Source organism: Marmota monax, unplaced genomic scaffold (genome assembly GCF_021218885.2).
Source record: "Marmota monax isolate L192 unplaced genomic scaffold, Marmota_monax_Labrador192_F-V1.1 WCK01_AAM20220418_F8-fsc00088, whole genome shotgun sequence".
Taxonomy (NCBI): Eukaryota; Metazoa; Chordata; class Mammalia; order Rodentia; family Sciuridae; genus Marmota; species Marmota monax.
This window is the reverse complement of record NW_026694492.1, coordinates 4,341,082-4,359,681: the sequence shown is the minus strand read 5'-3', so window position 1 is coordinate 4,359,681 and position 18,600 is coordinate 4,341,082. Positions and strand designations below refer to the sequence as shown.

General features: G+C 37.9%; 1 protein-coding gene across 16 annotated transcripts in view; it reads left to right on the top strand.

Moving 5' to 3' along the window:
- Positions 1-18,600, top strand: part of Tcf4 (transcription factor 4) — a 347,226-nt gene that overhangs the window by 211,655 nt on the left and 116,971 nt on the right. For 11 of the 16 annotated variants that reach the window (XM_046419428.2, XM_046419435.2, XM_058571344.1 and 8 more), the window contains 2 exons: positions 10,744-10,873; positions 11,353-11,402. The exons of 3 other annotated variants lie outside the window; for them this stretch is intronic. In XM_046419428.2, coding sequence (XP_046275384.1) covers positions 10,744-10,873; positions 11,353-11,402 — 180 coding nt within the window. The remainder of the gene's footprint in view (positions 1-10,743; positions 10,874-11,352; positions 11,403-18,600) is intronic. 2 more of the 16 variants (XM_058571343.1, XM_058571340.1) reach the window with 1 other exon arrangement.

Here is an 18,600-nt window from a genome sequence, read left to right as displayed (position 1 = left end):
TTAAGGACTTCACGCCTTTCAGGACTGACAGGAGCCCTGGGGCTAGCCTGGCTGTGGGCATGGAGTGGGGCTCAGTGTTTGTGAGCTTGAGGGAACAAGGGCAGCTCTGGGTTTTAGAAAGCCATCTCTGACCTGGTGCTGTGGCACACACCTGTAATCCCTGCAGCTCAGGAGGCTGAGGCAGGAGGATTGCAAGTTCAAAGCCAGCCTCAGCAAAAGAGAGCCACTAAGCAACTCAGTGAGACTCTGCCTATAAATAAAATACAATATAGGGCTGGGGATGTGGCTTAGTGGTTGAGTGCCCCTGAGATCACCCCCTGTACCTGCCCCCACCCCCCAAAAAAAGTCTCGTAAGAAAGATTTAGGCCATTTCCCTCCATAGGAACAAATGTCTCAAAACTTTGTGTTATTTTGGAGCTCAGTTTTTTTCCTTTTTCTTTTTAGTTATATATGACAGAGTATATTTTGACATAGAGATACAAACATGGAGTACATCTTTTTCTAATTAGGATCCCAGTCTTATGGTTGAACATGATGTGGAGATTCACTATGGTGTATTTACATATGAACGTAGGAAAATAAAGTGGGATTCATTCCACTGTCTTTCCTAGTCCTGTCCCCTGTGTCTAATCTACTGAACTTCTGTCTGCCCCTGCTTTGTTGTGTGTTAGCATTCACATGCCAGAGAGAACATTTGACCATTGTTTTTTGGGGATTGGCTTAATTCGCTTAGCATAATGGTCTATACATCCATCCATTTTCCGGCAAATGTCATAAAGTCATTATTTTTATGGCTGAGTAACATTCCATTGTGTATATATACCACCTTTTCTTTCCATTCTTCTGTTGATGGGCACATAGGTTGGTTCCATAGCTTAGCTATTGTGAATTGAGCTGCTATAAACATTGATGTGACTGCGACACTGTTGTATGCTGTTTTCAAGTCCTTTGGGTTTAAACCCAGGAGTGAGATGTATAAAGGTACTTACTGTTGTCATGATTGTCTTGATTCTGTCTACTCTGCCATCTCTGTGGTTTTTGATTTTATCAAAGCCAATTTGGTGTCAGCAGTTAAGAAAGTAGAATCTAAGTGCTGGGTGTGCTGTCAAGGTGGCCCTAATGAGGGCAGTTTCTTGGCCCGCTGCTGGGACTCTTCCTAGTCTGTTTCCTGTGCTGAGCTCCTTAGAATAACATCCCTCACAGGCTCCTAGCACCATGGCTTTCTCTGTCTGGCCTTTGTTCCTCTCTGCCGGAGCCTTCTCTGTTGGAGGTGTGTGGATGGTGAAGTCTCTTCATCCCAAGTGTGCCTGTTTCCCCAGCTGTTCAGGTTCTCTCCAGAACCTGGCTTTGGGGTGAGTGAAGAACCCTTGAACAACCAGTATACTTAGGGACATTTAACCATTTTTTAGTCAAACAAATCATAGATTGAAACAAAGGTTAGACCTTCACACCTGTGTTCAGATAAGCGTCCAACTAATTCCTTCTTAGACTTTACAAATGCTGACGGTTCAAATATCCCTTAAAGGGCTGAGGGAATAAGTTGAATGCAGAAGTTTTGTGGAAGAAGATGTGTTGAGCCTTTGGCACATTAGGAGTCAGATTTTAGGTTTTTACATGAAGCATTTGTGGGGTGGAAGGAGACGAGCTGAGGACGAGATTCACTGAACATAGAGGTGCAGGAGTTATGCGTCTACTGGGACGGAGATGGAGAAGTCATCTTCATGACAGTAGCAGTGGAAATCGTGTAAGCATCTTCCACAGTTAATTAACTCAGCCAGTTGGCATTTACAGAGGGCATACAATGAACCAAGGCCCCACACTGCCAGATGCCAGGGACGCAAAGATGACGGAGCTCACTTTCTGCCCCTGAGGGACCCACAGATCAGAAGGGAGAAATCAGACGCATAAACAGTGACTCTCTGTACAGGGTGATGAATGTTGCCACCGTTGAGATTTTCACATCAAGTGGAAGAGAAAGTCTAGAAGGGAAGAAGAGGACTGAAATGAGAGACAACTGTGGTGGGGACGAAATAATCCTGAGGAATGATCATAAAGAGAAGAACAATAGTTTGAACCTCATTAGGGAAGATGATTGACACACTGTGGAAATCAACTTTAGAAGGAAGGAACAGGAGGCTATGGAGAGAGGAGTCGAGGCAGTGGGAGCTTTCAGGCCAGGCGCAAGAATAAGATTCAGCTGTGGAGAGGGCATGTTGCTCCTCAGCCTGGCCTTCCCTGGCCTGTGGCAAATATATATAATACATGCATGTATTACTAATGTGGAATACATCTTACTAGTTATTTCAAACTTGCAGTCTTATATAATAAAGTAGTGCATTAATCTATCATAAGATATTTTATAACAAGTACAATGACTACTTCTTATCCAGTTATAAATGCTCAGTAAGTACTAGGAACCGTGCTAGGCACTTATATTCTCTAAGTCGATGCTCACAGTGGGTGGGAGTCAACATACCATCATTTCCCAGGCAAGGAGCCTGAAGCTACCAATGTTAGATTGTCCAGGTTATCCCAGAGGTAAGTGGCCTGCCCTATTCTCATGAGTTTGATTTGCTCCTCTGCAGGCAGTGTCAGGGATGAACTTGTCCTTTTTTTCCTCCCCGCCCAATTTTTATTTATTTATTTATATGTTTTTTGATGAGGGAGGTTGAACCCAGGGCGTCACACATGCTCAGCACTTGCTCTAGTGCTGAGCTGTATCCCACCCGCAGGGATGAGCTTTTAGTGGATGTTAAGATGCACCAATGAGAACAGGCAACTCCGGGTGATGCTCAGACGGTGGGATGGGGTATAAAAATCAAGTGCACAAATAGAAAGAGGAGTGGGGGGTGGAGTAGACAATAAGCATGGGCATCAAAGTCAAGTCTGACTGGCTCCTCTGCTTGCCAGCCTCCTGGCCTCAGCCAGGTCACATAACCACTCTAAATGGCCCCATCTGCCTGGAGCAGCTGCCTTGCTTGTAGGTAAAGTGCCTGTCCTTGTCCTGACACTCAGCACTCATTCAGGTAGTTGTAGCTGTGACTACACCCACTTCCCTGGCCCCTGCTCTTGGAGTCACACGCGTCCTCCTCCATCTCCACATTATGACTCTGGCCTCTGCTCCTACTACCGTGGCTATTAGTATTAGCAGCAACAGCAATTGGAATGTATAAAGGAATGGATTGAGGCTAAAATAATGAGAGCACAGCAGTTCATTTAAGTCCTTGGTTTGATCGGCAGCAATAGTTCTGCATTCACTTCCATATTTAGTGAGCCTTTGCCATGACAATGCTCTCTGCTAGGCACTGCCGTGAGTTACAACACGAATGATGTCATTTCCTCTTCCAACCAGCACGTAACCTAGTTTGGCCACATGCCACACATTCTTGATGATCTACACATTAAGAAAAAGAATGTTGGGCGGTGAAGAGTGAATGCACGTGGATCAGGAGGCTGTGCCTGGCTCCTGAAGGATGGTCAGGGTTTCAGGATGAGGGAAGACGCCACAGGCCTTTCCTACCATCCACGGGGTCTTAATTTCCTCACATCCTGTGTAGGCTTGTCACCATACGTACGGGTGAAGACCTTGGTACCCTTTATTTTAGTGTGATATCTTATAAAGTGGGCCATTAGATGAGAGTTGAGCACCTCGATGAGGTGCTGGGAAAGCCGCCTTAAGGAGACCCTTGTCCCTGTTCCCAGAGAGGACAGTCCCATAAAAATAGTTTTTATAGCTTCTTCCCCAGAGGGGCAGACATTTACAATAACCTTGAAATGGAACTTTTCCCACCCAACATGATGAAGACTGACATGTGACAGTTTGATATTCCTTTATTTTATTTAAATAGTAACATGGCCAAATATACTTCCTAGCACGTTTATAATAGCCACATGTTTATGTTTATGGGAGAGTTGGTGCTAATTTCCTGGTACATTAACAGGGTGTATTCAAATTGTTCTATTTTTACTTTGGCACAAAATTGCTGAAGGAAAACATTTTAAGGCAAGAAGTGGCTATACGATTTCAAATCACTATTTATTGAATTATATATTAAATGAACTTCCTGAACTGAGAAGAAGCTTGTACTGACAGGAAGGTAGGTGTCTTAAATTCTGTATTGTTTACCTAAGATTTTCTCAAATCCAGTTTTATTCTAAATTTCTGATTGCTTTAATGTTTTGCTTTGCTAAATTTCTCCCTTCCCAACAACAAATATAATCCCCTTTTTAATATGTAATAAATGACCTGGGATTCCAGAATGGATTTTCAGAAACCACAGCAAACCCTTCTCACTTTAGAGTATACAATAAATAATGTATTTTTTTTTAATTTGAGAAGTAGTCAAATAGGTGAATGCATAAATCTTGCCAGCCCTTGGGCAGTTGTAATTTTCATACCAAAATGCATGAGTTTTTACTTGACTATTACTGTGTTATACATTAAGTAATAGTTGCCATGGCAACCTTTGCATCACATTATAGCGTTTAAATATAAGGTGTTGTGTTTCTTTATAAAGAAAGACAATGTATTTCAAATTTTTGAATGTTTGTTAAAATATAATCACTACTAAAATAAATAATTTTGTTCAAGGTCCATTAATTCTTTGTGAGTTATGCAGATTCCCAAACAAAACTATGGAGTGTATTCATTGATTTACGTGTGTGTGTGTGTGTGTGTGTGAGAGAGAGAGAGAGAGAGAGAGAGAGAGATGAAGTGTATTCATTGATTTACGTGTGTGTGTGTGTGTGTGTGTGTGTGAGAGAGAGAGAGAGAGAGAGAGAGACACCTCATGGGAGAAGCAAAAGATTAAAAAAAAGTGCTTGATAAGTATCATGTAAACACGTATATACTCATTAAATGTCTGTAATTGACTTTGCAAGGGGAAAAATACAAAATTGGACTATACTGTACTTCATTTATCAGCAGTTAATGCAGTAAAAAAATTTTAATTTATTTAACATCACAATGGATAAAATTTTATCACATACGGAACATTCCTTTTTTCGTATACTGAGTTGGTTAATTGTTAACTAATTTTGATCTCACATATAGTTGAATTAACAGTAGCAGTTTGCTCATGCCTGGAAAAGCAAAATTAAATGAGCCACTGAAGTAATCCTAGTGGCAGTTCCAGGAAAATGGCCACTTAAACTCAAATTATCGAGATCTTTATTAAATATGAGGGGGAAAGCTAGTCATTTCTTTTTGCCAGTGTAGATCTAGGCCTTGAGACTACCACCACTGTTTACATAGACTCCCATATTTAACTCCTTTTCAGCTTTTGTAGTTACTTCTCTGTCATATTATAGTGCGGACTTTTGATCTGAAAGTGGAATAGAGGATCTGGCAATTGTTCACAGTTTGGATGAATCTTTTAAATAATAATCAGTGATTCTAATGTAGTCTGTGAGTTGAGGACAGAGGAAGGGAGCCTGGGCTTAGGCTGTGCACCAGCTCTGCTGGACATTCTGTATGTGTTATTTCATCTGATAACTGTTCCATAGTACAGGTTTTACTAGGACCTTTCTACAGAGGAGAGGAGTGTGGTCTTGAGCAATTGTGTAACTAACCCGTAATCCCATTGCTTGTGTGACTCTGAGCTGGGGTTCTAACTCATCTGCTTACCTTAAGCTTTTCCTTCTTGTACACTGGAGTTCGACTTGAGACTTGTTACCAAATACAATGTGCATTACATGTTTAACATAGAAATTAAAAAAAAAATCACTGACCAGTAGCCCTTCAAAGAAACTATTTGCTAAATGATAAAGTCAATAATTTGCGTTTCCCTGCAACAGATTGACAATCTGTTAAGTCCCTGATAATGAAAGTTATCTCTACCATCTTGTCTTTCCAAGTTTCCCCAGTCGTCTTTGTTGAAACCAAGCATAGGGCAGAAATCTAAATAAACTAGAAAGGTGCCTTCCAGAGTCTTCGGGGATCAGGAATAAAGACTGTCCAAAGACTGACCTTCAGTTTTGAGCTTTGAAGTTCAAAAGTGGACAGGTGGAAATATTGTGTTCTTCATTACCCTTTGGTGCAAGATATATTCTAGGTTGCAGAGTAAGTGCCAACAGCAGCAAAATTATCGCCCCCTCCTGCTACTATAGTAAGTCAGCAATGGCCCTTCTGTGGTCAGAATGGCAAATTCAGCAGCAGCTATTCGACAGGGATTTGCAAAAAACTTCCCCATAGCTGCTAGGAATCTTATTCAGCAGTGTCTTTGAAAACCCAATTCTGTGCAGAATTAGCTGTGTAGCAATGACCTCAGTTGTGATTTAAAAAAAAAAAAAAGTGTTTTGAACAAATCCAAGTTGTGATTTCTCTCCCTGTGTATTTTGCATGTACCACTGCAAACTCTATGGGGTACCTACACAAATATCCAGTGTTCATAAGTTTTCTAGTTCAGAATTTATTTCCATATTAACATTAAAAATCCCTGGCTTTCTAGAGTCAGTTCACCATACAAAGCCACTATACATCACTTAGGTTTGTGATGAAACAATGGAATTGCAGCTGTGTGAGTACTAGAATACCCAAACATGAATTAGACTCACAAGCATTTGGCAATAGTTCAGAAAAGGAGCTTAATCTGGTTTCATCTGAGACTGCTTTTCTCTGTTCTACAACATCCCCCCAAGATGTTGTGTCTGATATCTGATCACACCGTGATGGCAGTGACGCAAAATCAGAGAAAGCCCCAAAAACCAGGGGCACATTTTTTCCCCAGAGATTTTTTTTTAACCCTTCCACTTTTTTTTTTCTTTTTTCCCCCCATCCCAGACCCCAACTCTAATATTCAAGGTCATTCACCTATTAGATGAATTAATTTTAAACCCCCAAAGCAGCGTTCATCGTACTCTGATCTCACTCATATCTATAATTAAGGGCAAATATAATCTTCCTTTTTAGAAATGAACCACCCACCCATTACATTTAAAGAGCTGACTGAAATGAAATAATAGTTCAGAGCGAGATGATTTTAGTTTAACAAGAAAAAAAAAGTTGATAATTTAAGCTTCAAGCAGTTAGTTCTATTTTTAATTACCATTCAGTTATAAATCTAATTTGAGATATATGTTGCTTTTCTGTTTCTTAAGTTTAATTCATGGTTTGCATTCCTGGTTGCATAAGCAAAGTTTAGTGTTTGATCAAGGATGTTAAGATGCTCCCCCTAAAAGCAATAGGGGCAGGATTGAGACAGTGTGAGAAGGACAGTCTGAGGCCCAGATCTGATGTAAAACAAACAAAAATTTTAATTGAAACAGATCCTCAAAGAATGCTGCCTTTGGCCTTTGAATGGCTATGCTAAAATTGGCTCTTTGCTGGAGAATGGGTTGCAGGGGGTGAATCTCAAACATTGAAAGCCGGTTGAAAAAGTGAGTGTATTTTACTCTTTGGGTAGGGTATTTCAAGTCTTGAGATTGTTTGCCTGTGGATGAAAGGAGTGAACAGGGGGAAGGGCTTGTCTCATCAAATTGCAGACAGTTAAGCAAAATGCTAACCCATGGGTGTAAGATTTACAGGTTAGTTCTCTGAGAGGCCACATCTTGTTTCCAGTGTTTCCTGGCAGACTTGGTCTGCTTGCTCCTGGGACCCAGGGTAACCGCAGAGCCAGGTTGCACAACGTGAAGAGCCTAAAGCCTTTATAATCCTATTTAAGGCAAGGACGAATTGGCCCATTTTGAGCTTCCGAACTTGACTTTCATTAAACATAAACTTGTCTTCAGAGCTGTAGATACATGTAGGTAAATTCATAAATGAATTCATAATGAATTCATAAATGAATGCCTTCTCCATTTTTAGATTAAATGCCATTAACTTTTTTAAATTCACAAAGTCAGGCTTTTCAGCCAGTGGAACTTTTTCCCCCCCTCAAGGCTACAAAGAGTTAAGTGTATGACATAAAGACCAAACAATAGTAAATGGTCATTGTTCATTTTACAAGTATACTTTACAATAAGAACACATATATTTTTATCTTCATTTTCCCTAAGGGGGTGATTAGGATCCCCTTAAGTGTGAGGAAATGTTTATTTTTGTTGCTTTAGAAGAATGATTCTATTGTCCAAGTGAAAAAGAAATAGGAACAAACAGGTTTAAAGAGAAAGAAACAGGAATGTGCTTTTTTTTCGGGGGTGGGTGGTTAGCAGGAGCCACTAAGTGTGATGAAGGGCTATCTGGTCTTTGTATTGTGCACAGTTCATGTGGCTTCATATGCAAGAGTTGATTTATTTATGACTGGCCCATGAAATGATTTTCTTTTAAATGAACAACAATGAGGTCAGCCACAACCAGTTAGCTGTTTTTCGGCTATCATTTTATATTTTGAACAACTCTATTGTGAATGCTGTTAAAACCCAGGGTAACAAGCGTGTTTGCTTTTAGGTTGACCCGTTAAATGCATTTACTTTCCTGAGAGTGAAACCTTTGCCACCAAGACCAACAGGAATTAACCAGTGGTTAGGCTCATTAAAAAGAGAAACAAGCATCTCAGCTTATTTGCTGAGCCCTTTTCTGCATATTTTGTATGTTATTTAGGGAAAAGAAAAGTAGAGAAATAGGGTAATGTCTGTCAATACAATGCTTATACTCTTGGTAAATACAAAGTTATCAATAATATGATTTCCATGGGGCTAGGGATGTAATTCAGCGTAGAGACTTGCCTAGCATGCAGGAAGCCTGGATTTGATCCCCAGTGCTGCAAAATGAGTTGTTGTTGATGATGATGATGATGATAATAATAATAATAATAATAATAATAATAATAATAATAATAATATCATTTTCAAACTTCCTTTTTCCAATGAAATAAAGACTCAGATTTACCAAACTGTCTGGAGCTTGTGACTTCAGATCATCTGAAGCATTCTCATTGGAAATGTCAAAGAAAACTTTGGAAGACTTAAATATACATACTTTGTTAATAAAAATTGCCCAGTGTGAAATTTCAGGTTGAAATTTTTAAATTTTTGAATAAAGCTCCTAAACTTATATTAAAAAAAAAAAAATGATGTTGTACTGTTAGATTCTCAGCTGATAGAAAACTTTGTGATAGTGAGTTCTACATTTCAGTCTGCCCTGGGGGGCAGCATTTCAGTGTCTGTCTGAAGTTCCTGAGAGGCAGTGGTTGAGCATGCAGAGGTCAGGTTTTCATCTGGCAAAGAATCGTTTTTTACCAGCTATTTATGTGGTAAATCTTAAGATGCTAGCAACGATTACTCAGTATGTGCTTTCAACTTTCATATCTCATCTTCAGGTTTTTATTTTAAAATAATGTTTTTTATGTACCCCTTGAAAAAGTCGTGCACTGGGAGCAGTGACGGCAGGCCTGTCAGCAGCTGATTAGTCCTTTATATATTACTCATCCAACACTCACAAAAACCCCTCGCAGTAGAGAGGACTCTATGATATTTAGCGATATGGCGGTGGAAAGGGGAGGTTTGAATTTTTGATTTTCCAGCTTATGGGTCATATTTGACCAACTGCTTTCACTAGAGGACATGCCACTTTGTTGAGCTATTTAGGAATCAAAAAGACTGTCTTAATTTAAAACAAGGACCCTTTGTTTTAGTTGGTGACTGCCTTGTGAAATTTTTCAGTTCTCAGCGGGTTAACCAGGGAACAGGGGCAGAGTCATAATTGGCCTATTTAGAGTATTTTGCATGTGAATAGTGTGTTAGTGAAGCATCCCTAAGTCTGTTGTGAGTGACATGGTGATTAGAATTTAGATTAGGGAAAACACATTCTGTACTTTATCAAGGACAGTAATTAGTTCAGTCAGTAAAAGTTGATTACAAGTAACGATAAAGTTAGATTTTTAGTACTTAATTTTAAAATTTCTTTATTAAACAGTAAATTTGTTCTTAATATAAATGGTACTATCTACACTTGTTTTATTGCATATCAGAATAATTAAAAGAACAATGTGTTCAATGCAGAGTATAATCAGGCGATTTATATATTATGGGTAAGTTTCTATGTAGCATTTAGAAAATGTGATATTATATAATCTTTCTGATGTCATCATTTTTGAAAGTGTAGTAATTTGTCACACTGTGATAAGTTAATGATATTTGTGAAAGTTTTCTAGTATTCAGGTAAATGTTTAATCTGTGGGGATGTGTTTAGCTTCCGATAGTCCTCAAGAGAGCATTCTAAAGTTCTTTGATTTGTTCCTGTGAGCTTAGAATGCCTACTTTTTCTAAAATGATGCAAGTTGGTTCAGCTGGTGTTTTCAAGTCTGTGGGTGCCGTATGGATTCACGGAGGATCATGGCGTGCGGGGGCAGAGGGACAGGGTTCTTACTGGTGTGGATCGGGCACACTTGCCCCAGTGTGCGCAGCCGGGGCAAGTTCGAAAAATGAGATTCTTGTTGGTCTTGTGAAGGAAGGGCATGAATAGTTCCCAGATATGAGCCTCAGTCTAGAGAAAGAAAACACCCCTCTTTCAGAAATGCCATTTTCATATGAAATTAAAACATGAGTCATCTGAAAAGATTTAAAGAATACGTGGTTTAAAGGGAATCATACCTCCCTCTCAAAAGTGAAGAATGCAAATGGGTAAACTTGGGGATCGCTTCCTAGACTGCTTTTCCTTTTTGGTTTGTGTTTTGGTAATTGTCTCAGCTCAGCAGATGCTGTTTTCTCTATTGCTTGGGTCTAAATAGTACTAGCAATCAGTTGAGGGGTGGTGAATGTCAAGAAGTAAACTTATGTGTTTGTTTCTTCTTCTTAACCTTTTAGCAGAGTCTCCTTGGAGGGGACATGGATATGGGCAATCCAGGAACCCTTTCGCCCACCAAACCAGGCTCCCAGTACTATCAGTATTCTAGCAATAACCCCCGACGGAGGCCTCTTCACAGTAGTGCCATGGGTAAGGTCTTCTTCTGTTTGAATGCCTGAGTGTCATTTTTCTTTTTAAAATTCCACCCTCTCACCCTATTTCTACTCTACCTTCTCCCAAAACCCCCTAAAATTTGGCTTGTCAGGCTGGTGGCCCCCTCCCCAGTAGCCCACTGGGCAGATAGATAACGTTAACAATGTATAGCAGCAAGAGAACTTTTTTTGGTGTCTGCTTATTTCTGGATTTCTCTTGGCGACACACAGAAGGAACCTTAAAAAAAAAAAAAAAAGAAGAAGAAGAAGAAGCAGTAACAAGTTAAATACAGCATCTTTATTTTTATGAACAAGGCAGAATTGATCTCTGCTAGAATTAAAGGTGATAGTGGTAACGATGGCGCTGTGGGAATGATTTAACAAATTCTGGTCTAATCTCAGTGGCTTCCTGGGATCATGTATTTTAGTTTGGAAAATGGGCCTGTGAGAGCTCACCTCATCTTCATTTTCTTTCAGAGGTACAGACAAAAAAAGTTCGAAAAGTTCCTCCAGGTTTGCCATCTTCAGTAAGTACTGCTTGTTTCTCTACTGTTCACTTTGTTCGGTTTTGTGCTGCTGTGAATGAGCTAGAAGTCAATGTGATTCCATGCGCCCAGAGAAGCAGGTTTATCCAGAATGTGGACGAGGAGGTAGGAATGACCTGCAGGTCCAGCTACCTGGTCCACCTTGGAGTGATTAATTGAGCATCCCAGAAGACTGGGTGGTCATGTTGGTATTCAGCAGGTTAAGCTCTGAAGAGAGCCTTGAAAGCGGGCCTGAGGTTCCAGCAGTTTTACCTGGATAGGGCTTTCAAGAGAATGAGTATTAGTTTCATGTGTTGGTTAAATTCTTTTGTCAGTATTATGATGATTTATGGATTTGCATGCGAAAGGAGATTTGTGGAGCGGATTTAGGAAAAATTTACATGGGTTTCAGCCCAGAGTGCAGGGAGAATGTCTCTATCTTCCAGAAAGGTTGCGGAATAAATGTTTCAAAGGTAGCTGCCATAGTAGCTGTTGGCGTCTGTTATACCAGGTGAGGACCAGAAGCACCCAGCTGTAACCAGAGCTTTCTGGGTCTTTCAAATGGCAGTGGCTGGAGCTGCTGAAGCATCCCAGGCCCAACACAGCAGAAGTTGGTTGTGATCACAATAAGAGCATAGATTTTTTTAGGTCCTAGATAATTTATTTAATATTCTTGAGAACTGATCTCTTTCTAGTAATTTTCTCCTTATGTGAAATAAAAAGATGATATCCTCCCTTCTTTCCCTGTTTCCTCCATTCTTCCGTCCCTCCTTCCTGGGTGTAGGTTTGGACTTGATTTTGTAGAGTACTAGTATTGGAAAAGTATGGCCTGATTATAACTTCATATACTTTAAAATAAAATTATATTTAGATTTCTGAGACTATTACCCATCAATGCTTGCATGTTAGTTTTATTTCACTTTTAATAAATTAGAAAAATAATGGGTTTTGCAAATGTGCTAAGATTAGATTAACACAAACACCTGTGTATTTGACTTGATTTCAGTTCAGCTCATCCAAAAAAATTATTAAGTGAATATATCAGAATAAGTCTTATCAGAAAAAAACACAAATGTTGTATGCTGATTATTACAGACTTGATGATGTTGAAGAAGCATCACAGAATTATCCATAAATATGGAAAAAAATATTGTGTAAATAAAACTACCAATGGCATATAAAATAGTCATATTGGACTACCAATAAGTCATTTAAAAATGTGCAGAATTGTTTTTCTTTGAATGTCTATATTGTATTGAAATTGAGTAATATCCCTGAAGGTTTTTTAATAAGCCTATTTTAAGCTTGAAGTTAGCGATTGGACTTAATGTTGATGACATTTTAGCTTTTAATTGCTTTATGATAACTTCAAATAATATAGTCCTCACAGCTGTTTACATTTTAAACATGCCCTGAACTTAGTATAGACAATATTCAGTATATTAAATGGACCTTTGAATGTTCTGAAATGACAGTTAACGCTATGGTACAAAAGCTACGAAAACCAAGCTTTCATATTCTATTTATGCCCCATGTTAAATTTAACTTTGTTTTCTCCAGTGCTAAAATTATGCAGAAAGCTACACAATTTCTAAGGAGTGCATTGGTGTGGCACTGGATATTAATCACTGTCAACAATTTTTCTTAATTCATTGTAATTTTTTTAAGTATTTCCCAATAACTTACTGGCCCTTAGAGAAAATTTTTCCTATTATAGTTTTTTTTTCTTTGCTATTAAGATAATTGATAGGTTACTGATGTGTTGTGATATGCTTGGTAACAAAATTATTTTTGTTTTCTTACTAATAAATAAAAGTTAGGAATTGGAAATTTAGTTTGTGTTATTTAATTTTGGCTCTTGATCATCAATTTAGGATTAACTCTTCATAGAGAATTTATCTTGGCTAAATGTTTTAATGGTCCTTATGGAATATTTTAGTAACTAGCCCTTTTTTGAAAGACAGGGAAGAGGAAGAAAATCCAATTTCATGGAAATGTTATTTATTTATTTATTGAGCAGGAAGAATATGATAGTTTGGATAATTTTAGAATTCAGAAACCTATTGACTTGGTACTCTAAAAATATTGCAGTTCTGTTCTAATAGCAGTTTAACTTAGTTTATATTAGCTTTGTTGTATGTGTTGTTTGCTTATTGCTTACAGCAAGATCCTGTGCCTTTTCATCACACAAAATCTGTATTTTAACTTGATTCCAAGAAACAGTCTGTACTATTCTCTGTAACACTTGCTCTTGTAGCTCTAGATGTCTGTATTTTTAGACCTCTGCCATGCTTGGTTATTCTTCTTGAAAATTCAAATATAATTTTGAGTATTTATCCTGTAAGAGATACTTCTAAAACTTGTTTCAATAGTGTTTGTACAACAGTGAAAAACTGGGGATAGTAAAATGTTTCTTTTGGAGTGATTATGATTAGGTAAAAACTTATATGTTTTCTTCGATACATATTTACCATGATAAATAGTAATAAATCTGTCACAATCTGTTGTGTAAACTCACTTTTTCCCCCCTTTTGAAATAGGCCCTCTCTCTTCTGTGACATAAAACAAAATTTACACTGTGATGTTCCGTAGTCGGGTATTATTTTGCAAAACCTGTATGGATAGAGGATGGATTTCCTTTTCCACCATTAGACTGGAAAACTCTCAAAGGAGTGAGGGGACTGCCTGGCCCTGATTTGAAAACTGATGCATCTGTGGCAAGAGAAACATAAACCTGGCCCAACATCATGCCACGGATCTGGCAGGATCCTTGAGTGTATGTTTGCATGTGTGCTGCATATAGAGACCTCAGGATATTGTGGAAGTGTGATGTGGTATATGGGCTCGAACCCCATGAAGGAAAGGAGGACTGTCGCTGTGGAAATCAGAGGCCTGGGGTTAGGGCTAGAGTGATTTTGTTAAGAAGAGGCTATGTGAGAGTACAGCTAACCACATGTCCACAAGAGCCCTGCTTATTGCTATAGAGCATGTTCATGTTCTCTGTTAGTATGTTGCTCTTTTCTATCACATCCCAGTTTCTTGTGGCCTTCAACTTCTGATGAGACCTTAGTGTGTTTGGTTGATGCAGTGATTTATTTTGCATGTCTGATCTCTTGAATTTGCATGTGAACTTCTCTGCATCTTGTTTTTCTATGTTGAATCACATTAAATTATAGACTTAATATTTTGCCTCAACTATTCTTCCTAGCAGATTTCTTGGTTATGTATGACCTGGTAATCAGACACAGTGAGCCAGGTATTCATGCAGGGAAAAGCATACCATATTAAATTATCCTTTGGGGAAAATACTCCGGGCTTTCTTACCAGAAATTAACATGAAAATATTCAAATCTAGAAAGTAACAATTTTCATGTTGTGTTAAGTATACTTATCAAATGCACAGAGGGGGAAAAGCAGATATTGTCTTTCAGGATTTTTTTCTGTGGCAGCCAACACATGAACATATACAGCCTTGACATCAAAATCGTATACATTTTATCAAAAAACATTAATAGCAGCACCTTTTCTGCTTCAAACATGGGTGGAATTTGTCCCCATTTTGTAGTCTAGTTTAAGCTTCGGTGACAATCTCACCAAGACCTCACTTGGGATTTTGGGAACTTCACAGTTCTCTGGAAATGTGAAGTTTTTTGTTCTAAGAAATAGGTTCCGATCTTCTTTATCTCCACAGATATTTTCTCAAACTGTACTTTTCAATAAAAGTCTATTTTCTGCCTTTCTTTCTTTCTTTTTTTCTTTCTTTTATTTTTGGTTTTAAATTCAGGAGGATCTGGTTAAAAGTATCAGGAAAAATGGATAATGCTAACAGTATTAATTATCCTCTGGGTTTTCCATTATATAAAAGCCTTTATATTTGAAGGTTTCAAACACTGCTATTGAATCCATATTTTTAGCTATTCTAGAAGGGAAAAAAAACTTTGTTGCTCAAATACTTGTAGAAATCAAAATTTAATACAGGAATTATAAATTGATTTTTTCCTTATTAGGTGTCCATGATAGACGATTGGAAAATGTGGTACTTAAAATACATAATTCACCCCATCACTTTTGACATTGATCATAAGGAATCAGATTGATACAGTCTATAATTCAATTGCTTTTTCATGTCAACAAATTTTAGCTTAAGCACTAATGAAACTTTTTTTCTTTCTTTCTTTTTTTTTGAACACAATATCTTTTTTTATTTTTATGTGGTTCTGAGGATCTAACCCAGCTCCTCACATGTGTGAGATGGGCACTCTACCCCTGAGCCGCAGCCCCAGCCCCAGCCTTAATGTAACTTTCTTTAAGTTAAAATTTATAAGAGAATATTACTTCCTTACATGTAAACTGATCATCAGCCACCTGGCCTCTGTCCTATGTAGGGAATTCTAGAAATAGCTAGTAGTCTGATAAACTAAAAGGGAAAGGGGTCTGTCTCTTCAAGGTTTTTTTCTGGAGAAAGAGATACTTGGTGAAGTATAACTTAGATATTTACTCTAAAATGTTAGGATAGCTCGTTACATTCAACTTTAAACTTAGTGTACCCATTTTCTAACTAAAGCTATTGAATATGAGGTTTGGATATTCAAATTGTGCTTAATAAGTATGAAAGTGAACAGCTAGGAAGGAGATTAAGGTCAATGCCGTTAAATCATCTCAAATAGGACAAAACTATTATTCACACAATTTACACAGCATATAAAACATGTCACTGGGGAACACTTTGAAAGCTGAGAAAATATTCATCACAAAGTATTTTTTTTCTTTTGTGCAGTTAATACTAAATTTGATGAATTTGATTCCGGAGTGATTATGACTAGGTAAAGACTTATATGTTTTTGCAATCTGTTATGTAAACTCACTTTTTTTTTTTTTTTTAACTTGAATTGAAGGCTTCAAGTTCAGTATATGTATTGTTTTCCTGGAAACCGATGTCGCCGTGTCCTCTCTTGCTCTTAGAAGATAGAGTTTATGATTTTTATGAATTACTGGTCCATGAACCAAGTGCAGGAGGATCTTGATATTTGTTTTCAATGGGGGTTCTTGTTCCCTTCAAAATATCTTAAAGAGTACACACAAGAGACATGAAAATGGGCAGCACATACCCCATCAGAGCATTCCAGTCTTCCAAAAGTTTCCTAAAAAATTTCTCTATTTTTGTTTGGAATTTTGAATTCATGAGCTCCTTCTTCTACAGTCCTGCTCCCCCTCAACTTCAAAGCCCATTCCTGCCCTCTTGAAAAAGAAGAATTCAGGAGTACATATTTTAAATATAAAGAAATGTAAGCGAGAGGACAAAAATAAACGTGAACCGCAGATGAAAGATTTGTTATATTTGTGAGCTATCCCTGGATTATCTTTGAAAATGAAAAGGTTGCCCACCGCAGACAATCAAACAAAACACCCCCTCTGCATTCCTTCCAGCACATGCTCTCTGGCCAGCAGTGTCTGTTTATCTTCTCACCAGGTTCTTCGAAGGTAGGCATGATCCCCACCGCCCCAGTGTGCCTTTGTATCTTGAACCAAGCTTTGAAAATACGGCATCACTGCTAAGATATACCAAGACTTTTGTGAAGATTTCAGCAACTGGAACAGTAGCCTTTAATGTAAAACTATGCTCATTTTTGGAGAAAGGAGAAATTTCTTTTAGGGAGCTGTTGTTTTGAACCATATTTTTGCCACTTTCACAGAGTAGTAGATATTGGTATGGAGTGGTTTTATTTCAGAAATCTAGAGAAATCGATGCAAGACTGTTTTACCCAGAGAATTATTGCAGGGCTTGTATGTATTTTGAAATTATAAAACTTGTTCTGTGGTAGCATGTGGCTTGATTGTTAATTTATCGTATGTTTATGGGATAATCTAGATGTTAGGTTTGATATTTGGTTGAATACTTTTTTTTTAACTTTTAAAAAAGTTCATCGATTGAAGCAGTTTATATTCTAACATAGCAAAATTCTTTTTCTTTTTCTTCATTTCTGATAATTTCTGCATTTTCAAAGCATGTTTTTCTGGTTTCAAACATTCTGAAATTTTTGTTGGTAAACAGTAAACTGGAGTCAGAAAGCCTAAGTAAGATTCAGGAAAAAAAAAAGTGTCAATAATTCTAAAAGGATAAAGAGTTCGTTAAAAAGAGCAAAGCTGTATTTTCTTATGGCAGAATAATTATGGTCAGGCTGTTGACAGACACCTGCTTTGTTTCTTTTTTAAAGTAAATCGCACTGAATTTTAAACTTGCATTTCAAAGCAATAGGATTCTCAGCCTGGATCCCTACTGTCCCAGCATGTATTTGTGTAGCCATTGTGTTCGTTTTAAAGGAGTGAGAGCTTTTATAAAATGCAGTGCAAAATTTGTGGTTTTAATACTCAATTATTTTATCTCAGAGCAGCAGCATGTGTGTGATCCTGCCGCATAGGTGTAGTTATTCCTGGATCCTAGGCTTCACTTGAGCATTCGCTCCCTCTTCAGAGAAGTTCAGGTAGTGCAGAGGACTGCGTATTGTAAAATGTCAGGGTTGAAAATGAAGACGATTTTAAGTTTTGGTGAGACGTGTAGATTTCAGTTCCAAAGAAACGTGAATGCTGTATTTTTGAAAAGAGGCTTTTATAATTTTAAGAATTATATTGGAGGGGATTAATGACACTGGTGTCGTCTCTCCTAATTTTGTCATCTGAGGAATTAATCACAGTATGCTGCCAGGGTGGAAAGTTGGTCTGTAAGCATCTACTAGTGATCAAAAGAGGTGCAGTGTGTATCCTCGATTTTGCTAAATTTATTTTGATTATTCAGTGGAACAGAGGACATTCCTTGGCTTAGTTAAGCTGTCTTCATAGCCAACTGTAAAGAAAATTTCTTGGTGTGTTGCCATGTCTGTAGAGATTAGAGGGTAATTCCTTTGTGAAACATGGACTCATATTAGAAAGACTTATATTTTCTCAGAAAAATGACCCTTATAGTACATTTAATCGTGAAAATTGTTGTCATTCTCTGCCCACACATACAGAAACTGTCACTGTCACTACTTAATGTTATCACTTAGGGATTTTAGGAAAATACTGTTTTGGAATAAGTATTTTGATAACATCTGAAAAAGAATACCTAACTGCCTGCAGCAACCTCCTCCCTCCCAGCCCATATCATTCTAAAGATGCCTTCTGGATTATACTTATAATAATATTGTAATGGCTTTCATTCTAC